This window comes from Ctenopharyngodon idella, chromosome 2, assembly GCF_019924925.1.
Source record: "Ctenopharyngodon idella isolate HZGC_01 chromosome 2, HZGC01, whole genome shotgun sequence".
Lineage (NCBI taxonomy): Eukaryota > Metazoa > Chordata > Actinopteri > Cypriniformes > Xenocyprididae > Ctenopharyngodon > Ctenopharyngodon idella.
Window position 1 is genome coordinate 20,638,250 of NC_067221.1, and position 15,081 is coordinate 20,653,330.

The 15,081-nt window shown below is 37.3% G+C and overlaps 1 protein-coding gene across 1 annotated transcript; it reads right to left on the bottom strand.

Annotated features, from left to right (window-relative positions):
* Positions 1-556: 556 nt before the first annotated feature.
* Positions 557-7,598, bottom strand: LOC127523280 (angiopoietin-related protein 3-like). Its single transcript, XM_051913810.1, has 7 exons — positions 7,052-7,598; positions 5,577-5,687; positions 4,571-4,673; positions 4,374-4,487; positions 4,151-4,246; positions 2,335-2,604; positions 557-1,685 (listed from the first exon to the last, which is right to left on the bottom strand). Exons 1-7 carry the CDS (start codon positions 7,538-7,540, stop codon positions 1,522-1,524), a joined length of 1,347 nt encoding a protein of 448 aa, XP_051769770.1. The 5' UTR covers positions 7,541-7,598; the 3' UTR covers positions 557-1,521.
* Positions 7,599-15,081: the final 7,483 nt, after the last annotated feature.

Here is a 15,081-nt window from a genome sequence, read left to right on the forward strand (position 1 = left end):
CTAACCCTGGTTGTAAGCCTAAATTTGACATAAACGTGTCCCTCAAATCTGATTGGTTGATTGGAATGTTGTTCCAGGATCAACAAAGACTTGCTGTTTTAGAGATGCTATAACCCAGTCGTGTAGCCATCACTATTTGGCCCTAGTCCCATTTTTCCTGCTTCCAAACATATGAAATTCAAGAACTGACTGTTCACTTGCTGCCTAATATATTCTATCCTTTGACAGGTGCCATTGTAACCATATAATCATAATGCAATAATATAATGTTACTCTCACTCCACCTGTCAGTGGTTTTTATGTTGTGGCTGATCAGTGTATGTATTATTTTAACAAACTTTAATTAAAAAAAGGACTGCAATTATTGTCAATGTTCAGAAGAGGGCGATGTTGCATCAGCTATGCACATCCTTGTTCTCTATCTTTCTCTCTCTATTACTGTGGATTCCACTGATGTGCTTGCTATCATATATATATATATATATATATATATATATATATATATATATATACACACACAAGATGTTAAAAAAACAAACCAAAAAACCAAACCAAATACTTTAACTGAAATGTAATTTTGAATTTAAAGGATTAGTTCATTTTCCAATTAAAATTTCATGATAATTTACTCACCCCCATGTCATCCAAGATATTTATGTATTTCTTTCTTAGTCGAAAAGAAATGAAGGTTTTTGAGGAAAACATTCCAGGATTTTTCTCCATATAGTGGACTTCAATGGTCTCCAAACGGTTGAAGGTAAAAAATTATAGTTTCAGTGGAGCTTCAAAGGGCTTTAAACCATACCAGACGAGGAATAAGGGTCTTATCTAGCGAAACGATCGGTCATTTTCTAAAATTTTTTTATATAAACAAATGATCGCCTTCAAGTGGTTCCGCCAAAACCGCACTTCCGTATTCTTCAAAAAGCTTACGCTGAATATCCTACACCTTCCGTATTCAACTTACGGAACGAACGTGGCACCAGTTCCGTTTTTTCCGTAAGTAGAATAGGGAAGGCGTAGGACATACAGCGTAAGCTTTTGGAAGAATACGGAAGTGCGGTTTTGGCGGAACCACTTCAAGGCGATCATTTGTTTATATAAAGTATATACATTTATTTTTTTTTTATTTTTTTTTTATTTATTTATTTTTTAGAAAATGACCGATCGCTGTACAGCTGTGCTTATGACATCTTGAAGTCAATGTGACTCATTTAAACACATGGATGAAACTGGCTCTCACAAGGTTAAATGAGAGGTTTCCTACATGGTTGGACTCAATGCATTGTAATTAAGATGACTGGTGGAGAAACTGAATCATATGGAGTCCAGTGGCCTAATCATAATGTAAATGTCACATTTTTACTTTTTTACTTCAACATACTTATTTATATGTTCATACTCAACAAACATTGTCATCTCTATTAAAAGGTTACTTTGTAAAAACCAGTATACAGCATGAATGTGTATTGGAGCTCTGATAGTCCCTGATAGTATGTGTTTCTGCACATACTGTTTATATTAAGGGGTTTGTGGCTTTGTGAGATGACTAATGGAGATTTTTGAGGCCTTGAAGCTGGTGGTTCCCCTGCCAGGTTTCCAGTGGGTTCCCTTTTTACGAGGTCTGCTCTGAATACACTTGCCATTCAGGTTAATGTCGCCACAAATGCTAAACCACCACCCACCTAAAGGAAACAGCAACAGTCGTGTACAGAAATATAAATTTAGTTTGCAATTTCCATGCATACAAAAAAAGCATATAATGCAAAAAACACTGGGATTTTATCTAAAGAGTCTATTTTGACACAGGAACAGGCAAAGCAGGTACTTGATGTATTAGTTTTGCACAGCATCACTCAATGATAAAGGCATGAAAACAGTGAACATTCTCAGAACGTTCTGGCAAGGTTCTCTCAAAGGTATGAACAAACGTTCTTCCAGTAGCGTTAACAGACGTTCATTCCAAGTTATCAGGCCTTTATTAATGTTCTTAAAATGTTAACATTAAAAACATTATTTATGGCCTACTGTACTGTACATTGTTCATGGAACTTTTTATCTAAAATGTTTTAGTTGGATGTTCATCTTAAACATTTTTTTTAATTGTTACTACAGAATGTTATGTTCCCATAATGTTTGCAAAATGGAATGTTCCCTTAATGTTTGTATAACCATTAAAAAATGCTTTAAAACACTTAAAAAACTGCACATTTTGAACATTCAAAGAACATTAAAAAAATAATGCTTTCATAACTTAATGGGAATGTTAGCGAAATGTTCTTGGAACATATTTTTGTTAGCTGGCAGGTCTGTAAATGATCGCATGTACTGTACCTGTGTAATCTTGAGCACAGTTTGGATCATAGTTTCCATCGTTGTGGTCTTTAGTGGAGAAACTGAAGCCACTGTGTTCATCCACAGCAGAGCTGGATTCAGCCGACTGCAGCTTCAGATGGATGGTGTAGTTGGAGGCAGCATCCTTCAGGATATACTGATAAGTCATGAAATGCTTCTCCTTCCTCCAGTCCTCTATCTGGACATGCAGGAGAGAATGTCCCTGACGGGCAACAGCATAGATCTTCTTCAGCCCCAGCCAGAACTCACCTATCAAACACAGACATCTGAGATAGCTCTCTGTACTTCAGTATTAGAAATTGGAATATTACTTTAGGATATTATAGTATTCCAATAGCATAATATATATGATGTGAGATAATTTACAATAAGCGTTATTTAAAATTTTCTTGATAAACATTCTTTTTAATAATGCTATAATGTAGTTAGATAAAACTATTAAAAAGTATTATTTTAAAATGTGTATAAGCAAATTTACATGCAATATTTATTACTCTAAGAAAATGCTCACTTTCTTTTCAATGCTAATCCACCTTATTCCTGACTAGCCTACTGCGTTTCGAATTATGGGTTGCACTTCCGGTTTGGGGAACTTCCATTTAAAAAGACTGAAACGAATCGTTTTAAATCATAAGGTTGCCCTACAAATAAAGCTTATCCGTCAGTTTGACTGAATGAGCTGTCAATTTTTCTTTCATGTTTTATATTCAGACATCATGAGAATAACGTAACGCTTGGTATTTTAACATAACATGTTATAACAAGAATATCTATGGCAAGAGCTCTTTTCAGTCGCTGCTTTCTATCCTCGTGATTATTTTCTTTTATCCCTTTGAATACCGCTGTAATAGTATGAAAAAGGACAACATATACTGCACATTTGTGGTCTGTTCTCCCAATATAATTTACGATATATCCCATTAATAATTCACTGGAATGCACGAAGAATCTCTCGTTTTTCTCCTCAAAGCCTCACGTCTCTTTCCAGGGTTGTTTTCACAGGTAAATACAATTTCTGTAAAAATGATGGAAATCACTTTGAAATAGTATCACGCAATGCTTAAGTTCATGAACATTTTTTATTAAGGCAACGTATATTACACAATACAGATATATATCACTATAGTTATATTTAACCCGTCCGTTATTGTTGTGGAAAGAATCGCGCTTTTTCATGGCCTGTTGAAAGTAACTTGTTGATGCTTTTTACACTTTTAAATGTCCTTTTAAGGTTTGTTGGTTGAAGGGTGAGTAGAATAATGTCATCTCATTGTACCCAGTTTAAAAATAAAACGTATTATTGCGTTCATAAAGCGAGCCTTTCACTGACTGTTTACAGCTTAACGGAAGTTACACCCATAATTCGCGCAAAGCGTCATGGGGCGTCGGAATAGAGTTGGATTTACTTTGAAACCATTTTCACTCAGAAACTAATTACAAAGAAACAGCAAAGTAATTACATTATTAGTGAAATTTTGTGTTTACTTATTAAAATTATAAGTATGAATTTCAAATATACTTTGACACAATGGCTGCAAACACATGCATGACTAGATACTATATTTCTTCAGTAAGTATTGTGAAAGATGTTGTGCCTGGATTTCTCGTGAGAACAGATTAGGACAAGGAAGGCAACTTTATAAAAGTGGAATGCTGGTAAAATTGGACATACTGTGAAATTATGTAGTAAAATGTGATGCTAAAACACCAAACACAGAGCACTCCATTGTGCTCCACACTATAATCACAGACTGAACACATTTACTATGTGCACAACATCCTCGATTTAACTCACTGCTGAAGTTTCCAAATCCATCCTCATACTTCTCCCAGGACTGGTCAAAGTCCACAGAGCCGTCATGTCTGCGCTGGATGACAGTAAACACTCCCTCTGTAGATGACAGACCAGCAGCGATTGTCATTTCAAAGTTTAATGAGTCTTTCTGGTGGAAAGGGAAACACCTCTGGCTGTTTTAGGAATTCAGAGATGTGAGAAATAAAATATGCTTTATTCTTACCCTCGGTGAATTCACAATTCACAAGAAAGGTTTCTGACTCGTGTGGTTTAATAGCATACAGGCCGCTGAATTTCTGTCCTCGGCTGAAGACCTCACCGCAATCTTCTGGAAGATCTATAACACAACGCGAAATTCTGGTATACAACTGAACAGATGCAGCAAAATTTTTCAAAGCCAATCATTCCTGCATCCCCTACCGCTTGAGAAGCTCCCATCGGATGTGAAGTACGGAAGGTATCCTGAGAGGCTGTTGGTTTGGCGGTTCTTCTGCAAGTTTTCAGCAGTTTCCTGGATGCTGAGCTAGATAGCAATTGAAAATGCTCATAAAAAGGCCATTCACTCCAAGGACAATAACTATAAAATAAACTATGAAGTTTTAATAATTATTCTCATTTTATGAGAATAGCAGAGTCAACAACACAGAGGAACAATTGTAGGAATTACTTTTTTGCTGTATTGCTTGAGCATTTAAAGTGACCATGAAATTAAAATGGACAATTCTTATTTTTATGGAATATTGCAGTATTTATTATAAATGATTTATTTGTGCACATACCATTTTTTTTTTATTATTATTATTCATGTGTCCTCATAATCTTTAATTAAAATAATTATTTCCTTAAAATAATTATAAAGGGAATTCCCTTCCCTTGCAGCTCATCTCTTGTTTACGTGTTTACTGTTGCAAAGGCGGGACAACCTGTCACTCACCTGATATCACAGCAATAGCAAACCACAACCATCCAATCAATTCCTGTTAGACAAAATAAAGTCCCGCCCTACATTTATCATCCTGTTCAAGAAGCCGTTTCACTCAGATATACTGTATATCAGGGAATATATGTATATTAGGGAAGAAAAGACTATCATAACTTCCCTTTCATGCCGACTTTAAGATGACAACTGCAGCGCAGGTTTATAATAAACAGAATGTTATTGTGTGTTGGTGTGGATGCTAATATAGTTATTGCTCTTGGTGTGAACGGCACTTAAGGGAGTTTCCAAATCCCATATCTGGCTCAGGTCCCTCTTTTACTGTAGGTCTATAGTATATTTTTGCCCATTTTATTGTTTTCTGAATGAAAAGTCCCATATCTTCAATAAGCCACATGATTAAAAATATCATTCACTGTGCAGGATGGGTTACACGCTGACAGCACATATCATAGCTATAATTATCTTAAATGGTATCTTATACTGTACTTTATTTTCCAGGCCCTTGATCTTGGTCCTTTGGTTGTTGAGCTGCTCACTTTGCTCATTCACAGCCTTTAGCAGATCAGTGATGCTCTTTTCCTGGGTGTGGATTATCTCCTAATAGACAACAACAACAACAACAACTGAGCAACTTGGCCACGGTATGAACACTTAGAATTCACATCTGCTAGAGCCCGCAGATGTTTTCTCTGTGGTCTTGTTTTATTGTTGTCAAACATAATTGTAAACCTGGCAGGGTTATGCGCCATTCAAAACTGAATTATGAATTCAATTCCTGAATTTGTACTGAGGTAGCAAACAGGATATTTCAAATCAAATTGGGATTGAATTAATGCATGAATTATAAAATGTATACCTGTATTGCAATATACTATGTTAATATGAAGATTTTTTTGTGTTGTGTTTTTAACTTAAAAGAAAATTTACTGGCAGAAAATTACCAGTACCTTTTGTTTTTCTGCATGTAATATAATAATATACATTTCACATCATTTTTGGACCATGGGAGGAGAACACATTTCCTATAATGGTTAATTAGCTGGTTCCTAAACTTTTAGGGTCAAGTGAACCAATATGATCTAAATTGTTACCACCCTCTATAAAATGCTAAACTTTAAAAAAAAATTTTTTTTAAAGAATTTCTTTGTATGTTGAACATTTGTTTTTATTTGTCTTCTTTGTCTTGACTTATTTTTTATTATACATTAAATTGCCTTTCCCTTCAGAAAAGTCTTAAAATTTGAGCCAAAATAATCATAAGATTGTCAATATAATTTTTTTTTAGAAAGTTATATATAATAATGTGGCGGATATTTTTTTGTGGTCCTGTATGGCGAAATGGCCCTGTTAATTTTACCTTAGTTTAGAGAAATATTTAGGTAACACTTTATTTTACAGTGTCTTTGTAACACATTACATGTAGTTACTGTAGTAATTACTATATTATGCATAATTACATGTAACTAACCCTAATCCAAACTTTATACTATGTAACCCATGTAGTTAATTAATATTATTCAGTACTTTGTATAATTACACTGTAACAAGGACACCTTAAAATAAAGTGTAACCAATATTTCTATTCATATATATATATATATATATATATATTACATATCAGGGTATAAATAGACATATTTTGTTAAATAGAATGTTGTAAATATGAATGTTTTGTCCAAAATGTGGCGTAATAAAATATTGTAGGATTTTTTTTTTTTTAATTGCAACTGAGTAAATTCCTCTTTCCTGTCTTTTCAAATTCCACTTCAACACATGGAAAACATGTGGCCGATTCAATTCAATTTCACAATCATGCATTGAAAAAGAGCCATAAATTGTGAACCCTTAATAAATGTCAATAACTCTTTACATGCGCCAAATGAAAACAAGCCAGATGATTTAGATGTTTGCATTTGAGCAAATTCATAAAAGACATTAAAACTTTACAGATCTGGTCATACCTTGAGTGTGGAAATTTCTGCAAGCTGCTCAGCTGAGAGCAAACTCTTGGACAGACCACTTAACTTCTCCTCCAAGCCGCCCACCTGCCTCCTCAGATGATTCCTCTCTTTTATAATATCTTCCACTTTGGAGTTGATCTCCAGTGACAGACTCTTTATTTCCTCATTATTTGCCTTTAAGATCACAGTGGTCTTCTTCAGTTCTTCCTCCTCCTCCTTGATTTCGCTGGTCAGCACAGAAAGTTGGTAGAAGGATTTGTCAAAGATATTGAGCTTTTGGAAAATATTATTGATCTGGTTCTTGGTATTCTGTACAAAGTCCCTCAGGCTATGGCCCAGCTGTAGGAGGCCGTTTGCCAAAAGCCTAACTTCGTCCAAAGCTGCAAAGTGTAACCGAGTTTCTGTCTGATGTTCAGGCAAGGTGGGTTCTGTAGGGAAGGAATGAGACTGAGACGACACCAGAAGGAGCGACAGTAAAAGCAGCAACATGGTTGTTTCTTTGACGCTAAGACTGCTATGGTCCTCACTAGAGTAAGACGCCCACAGTTTTGAACTTCTTTTATACGCCCCCTCAGTCTGTTGAACATTAAACAGGATGATGGTGACCTCATATAGACCTTTATAAATCCCTACGCTGTCTTAATAAGTATATAAACGATTGAAATGCACAAGTAATACCACAACATTTCAGCTATATTCACATCATGCATCAACATCATCTGTCAAAAGAGTTTTTGGACTGGAGCATGATAAATGCTCAATGGCAGGTGGGCAATATGCATTTAAGTATATAAATATAGGAGGACTACTTGCCACACTTCCTGCTACAAGCTGGTGGTGCTATGACTATAACTAAATTTTGGCATGTAGTCTTCAGGCCAGCTATGGCACTTATCAAATGTGAAGTTTGAGGCAGATCGGACATTGTATGCTTGAGTTACAACAACTTCCTATTTCATGACGATAATAGCATGCTTTAACACTCAGCTAAATGTCGCTAGCATGTTTTAGAATGTTTGTAGCATGTTTAGCTCTCAATTGCATATTTCAGTGTGTTGCTAGTAGTGCATCACAGTGTTAAACATGTCATTTCCTGTTGCCAGTGGGTGGCGCTATTACTATAACTGAATATTATCATGTAGATGTGTTCAGGGCAGGACTGTTCTCAAACATGTAAAGTTTGGGGCAGATTGGACATTGTATGCCTGAGTTACAACAACTTTCTGTTTCCTGGCGTTAATCGCATACGTTAGCACTTAACCAAGTGTTGCATGATTTAATGTGTTTCAAGTATGTTTGGTTCTTCATGGCATATTTAAGTGTGTTTCAGGGAGTAAATTACATTGTAAAGCATGCTATTTCCTGTTGCTAACAGGTGGTGTTATGACTAACTGAATATTGGCATGTAGATGTCTTCAGGCCAGGACTCTAATAAAACATGAAGTTTGGGGCAGGTTGGACATTGTATGCCTGGCTTACAACAGCTTCCTGTTTCATGGCGAAACATAGAATTTTGTCAGGCTGCCACAGACACACCCTTCAGCAAAAACTCAAGATCTTCACAATTTAATGTTGCAAAGGTCTTTAGATTAGACTGACCAAATATGATGTTTATCTGATAAAATCTCTGGGAGGAGTTCATTAAAGTACAATGTCTGGAAATGGCAAAAACTACATTGAAATTTTGTAAGTGGCGCTATTGAGCCATTTTGCCACACCTAATTCTGAAACCCATATCAGACGTAAATTTTCACCACTTCTGACACGTGTGCAAAGTTTCATGAGTTTTCAAGCATGTTTAGGCCCTCAAAAATGCGATTCATTTCGGAGAAGAATAATAGACCGAGCAATTATAATAGGGTCCTCACACCATCGGTGCTTGGGCCCTAATAAGATTGACCATGATAAATAAAATTTAGAAAATCTTTTGAAAATCTACTTATGTCAAATTCATCATTGTTATTTCTCTTTGTATTCATGTTGGCTTTGAAAAATGTCCTTTCCATTTTCAAGAATAATTTGGTGCAACCATCTAGTAAAATATATTGTCATCACTACTTGAGTATGTGTGAATGTACACACCATATGTATCAAGCAGTTAAGTCCAAATTTTCTGAAGAGACTTAATCGCTTTTTATGATGAACAGCTCAAAAGTGCTGTGTAACCAATGAGGTTCATTCTCGTGTGTTACATACATAGCACATTTGAGCTTCCGGAAGAGGTTTGTTCTCGTGTGTCATTCATATTCAGATGAATGTAATCTCTTCGCCCCTCTGAGAAATCTGATCACAAGCACGTGCCTCCCGATCGATTGCCTGTCAACCGTGGAACAAAATGAAGCAATAGCAGCCACATAACCTTTTAGTGTGGATAACAGGCTCCCGTTATCCAGCTTATGCTGCAGGAAATGTAAAACATCCGACACGGGACAGCTCGTCGGGTCGATAACCTCGGAAACCAAGGCTGATTCAGCCAGTTTTGGGCAATGAGGATCACCGATGCTCTCTCCTCCCTGATTTTGCATAACACCAGAGGCAAAATCTTTACCGGAGGGAACGCGTAAAGTCTTGCTCTCGGACAGAGTGCCCCCTATCAGCGGGGAGTGAGATAGCAAAAAGAACAGCGGGCAGTGTGTGTTCTCACTCGTCGCAAACAGATCCACCTCCGCCCTCCCAAAGCAGTCTCGAATCAAACCGAACCGGGATGGCTAAAGCCAGCCGAATGGGACCACTGAATACTGGTATGCTGTGCCCTCGAAAGCAAAGAAAGTGTCTGTGGCGCTGTGCTATCTGAATATGGAAGTATGCATCTTTCAGATCTACGGATGCAAACCAGTCCCCGGGACGAATTTGTGCCAGGATCTGCTTTAGCATCGTCATCCTGAACACGTGCTTGTGAAGTGCTCAGTTGATGGGTCTCAGGTCCAGGATCGGACGGAGTCCCCCATCTCTCTTGGCCACCACAAAATAGTGGCTGTAAAACCAGCTTGCTCGAGGGACTTACTCTATCGCTCCTTTTGCGAGCAGGCTGTGAACCTCCTGTCTCAAAACAGGGCATTTTAAGGTAATGTCAGTGACGGAACCACGCTATTGAAGCGGGGTGGTCTGCATTTGAACTGAAGAGAATACTCGCATTCTATTATGTCCAGCAGCTAATTCGAAATGCCTGGAATAGCTCTCCATGCGTCTAGAAACTGACATAGTGACCAAATCTCTCTGGTCGACGTTTGTAGACTGGTACCTTGCCCCGGCAAGGCTAAACGTGCTGGCGGGGAAACGGCTCGTGGAGGATAAACTCCACAAGCTTATCCGAGGATGGCGCCGTGGGCGGCGGAGGGCTGCTGGCATACCAAAAACACTGGGAGGCCACAACAGGCACAGACTGCGGCTCTGCGCTGCTATGAGGCAGGGTGAGTAACACAGTATTGATAGTATGAGGAAGAAACAGCTCTTTCTGTGAGGGTGTTTGTGTTTTTATTGAACAAACAGAAACCTGAACATTGCATTTGTTGCCTGCAGGAACAAAGGGAACATAATGCAGGATGCGGTGCTTGGGGCCGGCCCTCCAGCGAGCTCTCTCCTACTCTTGGTAGGACAGTCAGATCAGTCGAATCCCCGGGAGTGGGGCAAAAGCTCTAGTCCGAGAAAAGGACTGGGGAATGGGGCGATGGCAGAGGGCGATGGCCCGGAGCCGAGTTGTCACCTTTGTCCCCACCAGTGGCTCGTTGGTGGCAGTGGGCCTTGTCCCCATTAAGCCATGAGCGATGTTCCTCCGAGATCTCAAGACACGTACCAGGAGGTCAGCATAGTGAACACAGTCCGACTCGGCAGCGTGGGCTAGGCCCAGGCAGACAATACAGTGCTCGAGCGGGTCCAGCGGGTTGATGGGGCCCACACAGTTTCTGCAGAATGTAGCCATCAGATGCGGTGAAGAAGTAGTAGTTTCCACTGGTGCGTTTTCGACGATGGCAGCATGAAGGACAAGATTCAGAGGCAATTGTTGCTCCTACCACATTATATACTGTGCACAAGCTCATCATTATTTGCATGCGATTTGCATAATTAATGACAATTGGCCAGTTTATTTTAATCGAGCGCAACGTTCGAGTCAGGCATAGTGCTGCGACCAGCTGATGCGGTCAGCTGTCAAATCGCTCCAATCACTACCATTCTCCTATTAGACATGGGACATATATACGTGGCATTACTGCTCGGTAAGTATGCTCAAACTGCTCGCAACCCTCCCTCCCTCCACATTATAAGCATGAGCATATTACTGTGCACCTTCTGGTTGTCGTCTTTTGTTTCAGATCACTAAGGCTTTCAAGTCCCGGCTGGCATGGGACCTCACTGCTGAGAGACACTCATCCTCATAACCAAGCTACAGTATAGACGTCCCACTGCCATATCTACACGATTACCATGTTCGCTTTTTTAAAGACATTACTAAGTGTCTTAATTGTCTATGTATTTTCAAGCTGATGGTTCCGGGCGGTTAATGTTAAAGCTCTTGTATGTTCAATTAATTTTGGAGCAAGAACCCCCATAAGGAACCATACCGCCAAAGATAAAATGTGTTCAATAAACTCCAGTAACTTGCCAAAGTGGTCCTGTCTGAACTGGTGTTATCCTATGAGATTTCAGGAGTTCGGAGAAGGGGAGGAGTTCCCAGAGCGTAGCTACACAATGTGAGTGAATGCTCTTGAAAGGGAACTATATATAGGCCTATCCAAAAAGTAGCTTTTGTACTCTTCTATGTTACGTATTAATACCTACGTATTAACAATGAGACCAGGCTGTGTGGTTTGACATACCACAGTGACGATATACTTAAGGATCATTGAGATTTATGTAGAGTTTTTTCTTCTCCTGTGCATGTCGTTCAGTGAGCTAGGCTTATGTAGCTTAATGAAAGAAACATTGTTGTGTGTGCATGCCATTTTCTAATGGCGAGGACAATTGAGGTTTGACAATTTTGACAATTTAATCGACAATTTACAGTTCTGTTTTTTCACATAAAAAATGTAATGAATTCAGAATATATTGAATCATTTATGTGCTTTTGGAGCTTAAAAGTTACAGAAAATTGCAAAAAAAAAAAAAAAAAAAAAAAATACACCGCCACTCCCTCCTTTTTTGGCATCTTGCACACGAGGGATGCACTTTTTAGAAGGAGTGTCAAGATAAAAGAAGTTCAGCATATGACATGCAATGCAACACAACTAATAAATGTCAGTTTCAGAACAGTGGACCAATCAGAAGAAGCTGTGGGGCGGGGAATGCGTCGGAATGGGCTGAATTCGGAATAGCAAACTACCATATTAATACATACTTAAGTCTGAGCAATAGTCAAACTGATGCTTGCCTTAGCAAACACCACTAATAAGAACTTTTAAATGATAATAAGAAAAGAAAAATGATATTTTTTGGATGAGATGATGCAACACTATTTATATTTTACCATTCTTTTGAAATTCAAGTGGCAGCTTGCCCTTTTAGATTATGGAGTAGTGTCCACTAGATCTGACACACTGTGGTCACTATGACAAAATAACCCTCCATTTACCAATGACAGCTTCTTTGATTTAAAAAAAATCCAAAGAGACCAAAACAACAAGGTTGCCCAAGACCGTTTTGTGTGTGTGTGTGTGTGTGGAGTGATTGGGCCATGGCTGCTAATATCATTAGCTCTGACTTCATACTGTAGCTCTCCAGTGTCCTACTCTTCAAAACACAAAACTAACTATTAGCTATAACTACACCACTGTCCACTGCCATATGGCAGTGAGATTATTTCCTATTTTCCTGAAAGATCATTCTGTCTCCCTGTGCCTTCTATTTAAGCTGAGACTCAGGATGGGGTGACGTTGCCTCTGAATTTTTAATCACAGTCAATGTTTTTCAACTGGCTGAAAAGCCAGTGAGTGAGCCAAAGAAAACACAAATGATTTTATAAGAGGCTGATCCCTACAACTAAATAAACCTTTGTCATGACCTTCACAACCTGAGGTCTAAAAATAAAAATTTGTGAGTTTTGTTGAAGTCAAAGCAGATTTCCAAAAAACGTAAATCAGAAAGCTTTGGGCCTCCTCCAGTTAAACGTTAACTTGCATAAGGATGACACAGTAGAAACAGCAAACCTGACCCTAGCCCCATTTCTATCCAACACAGAGAATACGTGTCTGTTTGATAATGTGTACTAGTAGATGAACAAATTTGTGTGTGTATCTTGGGTTTATGAATCATACTTTTGTTGTTTACGACTTGGATTCATGTTTGAATTTCTCATGGACCAGCAATCAGTCTTTATCCCTAGTATTCAGCTTTGCTTGATTTGTGGTCTCTTTGAAGAAGGATTGATAAGGCCATTTTGCTTCCTAATTATGGGTTTACTGCAGCAGAATACAATGCACATGATTTACAACCTTCTCTTACATCACTGATGATTCAACATGTGGTATATAAACGTGCATACAAGCATATACAAATGCTATAGTGCACATACTGTGAATATATTTGAGCTTAAACTTTAGACAAAATCTGGATACAATTATGAAGGAAACTGAAATTGCAAAATTACAGTAATTTCAACACAGACTATCATGTATGTTATGATTGAGCTAGTAAAATAACCATATAAGTGACAAATTTATTGGCATAAGCAAATAATAAATCAAAAGACTTGGTTCAGAATTGGGTTTGGTTTATTTTATTTTATTTACTTAGGGCTTTACAAATGTGCATTTATTTTCCTGGAGGCAAACCCATATACATCTAACTAATCTAATAAGCACTTTAAAGTCATAATCAGTGAAATGTTTTATATGCTAATATATAGTAGTCAACATTTGAAGTGGATCACAAAAGTTCATCAAAGTTGTCCTAAGAACTAAGCTGTCCTAAGAAGAAGGTTTTAGGACAACTTTGATGAAAGGTTTTGATCCACTTCAAATGTTGACTGCTGTAGTTTCCTCTCTCAGAGACACCATTTAAAATTGGTTACATTTAAATGAGTTCGCAGAACTGAAAGCTTTTGAAAACTGTAAAGGGCCCATTTTCAGGAAACTGTGCCATTTGTGCCATTTCCTATTCTTAAACCCAAAGTACCAGGGCTATAACTGTCAGAGACATTAGGGGACGCACCCCAAACTAGCGGTTGACAAATGTGATAATGACATATATCTTAAAATATTATGTGGTTATAGCCTTGCACGAGTTATTTATAAATCACATTATTTCAAACCAATCATAGTAAGTTTGGGCTTCATATAATTTAAAAATGCGTAGATTATTTAATTTACATAATTTATAAATTACATGATCTCTAAATATATCATTGTTTTTAAAGGTGGAAAGTCACAACATAAGGTTGAGCAAAAAATGTGGGGCGATTTTAGGGGACAAAACTATAGTGACAATTGTACTGAAAACAAAATCTTAATTAAATTTTTTCTTCTTCTTCAAACATAATGGTGATGAACTGGGACATGCAAATTGTCTAATATTCTGATGAAAAAAAACAACAACAATTAACATTTTATTTAGCTTTACACACTGTACTAAACAGTCTATCAAATAAAAGACAAACTGGCAAAAGCAACTGCACTATAAAAAAAATATTGGTAACACTTTCTATGAAGACCATACTTATAATGACTTATAGCTCCGTTTATACTTATTTATAAGTAAGTATTAGTATTTTATAAACATATTTATAAACACTCATTGAGACTTATACTGCATTATAAGAAGTTATAGTTACATTTATATTATGTTTTATAATTACTTATAAGTCAGGCATTTTCTTTTTCAATGCACATGTTCATAATACATTATACACTGATTTGTAAGTATTAATTAGTCAGTCGTATTTTTCCATGAATGTATTTATTAAGATGCAAGCTGCATCGCTATAATGCTATTATATTATAGTTACAATGACTTTTTAGTCATTCAGATTTATTTCTGTGAAATAAGTGAATATTTTGTTATTAATAGCCAAGTTGTGTTCTTATAAATACTTATAATAA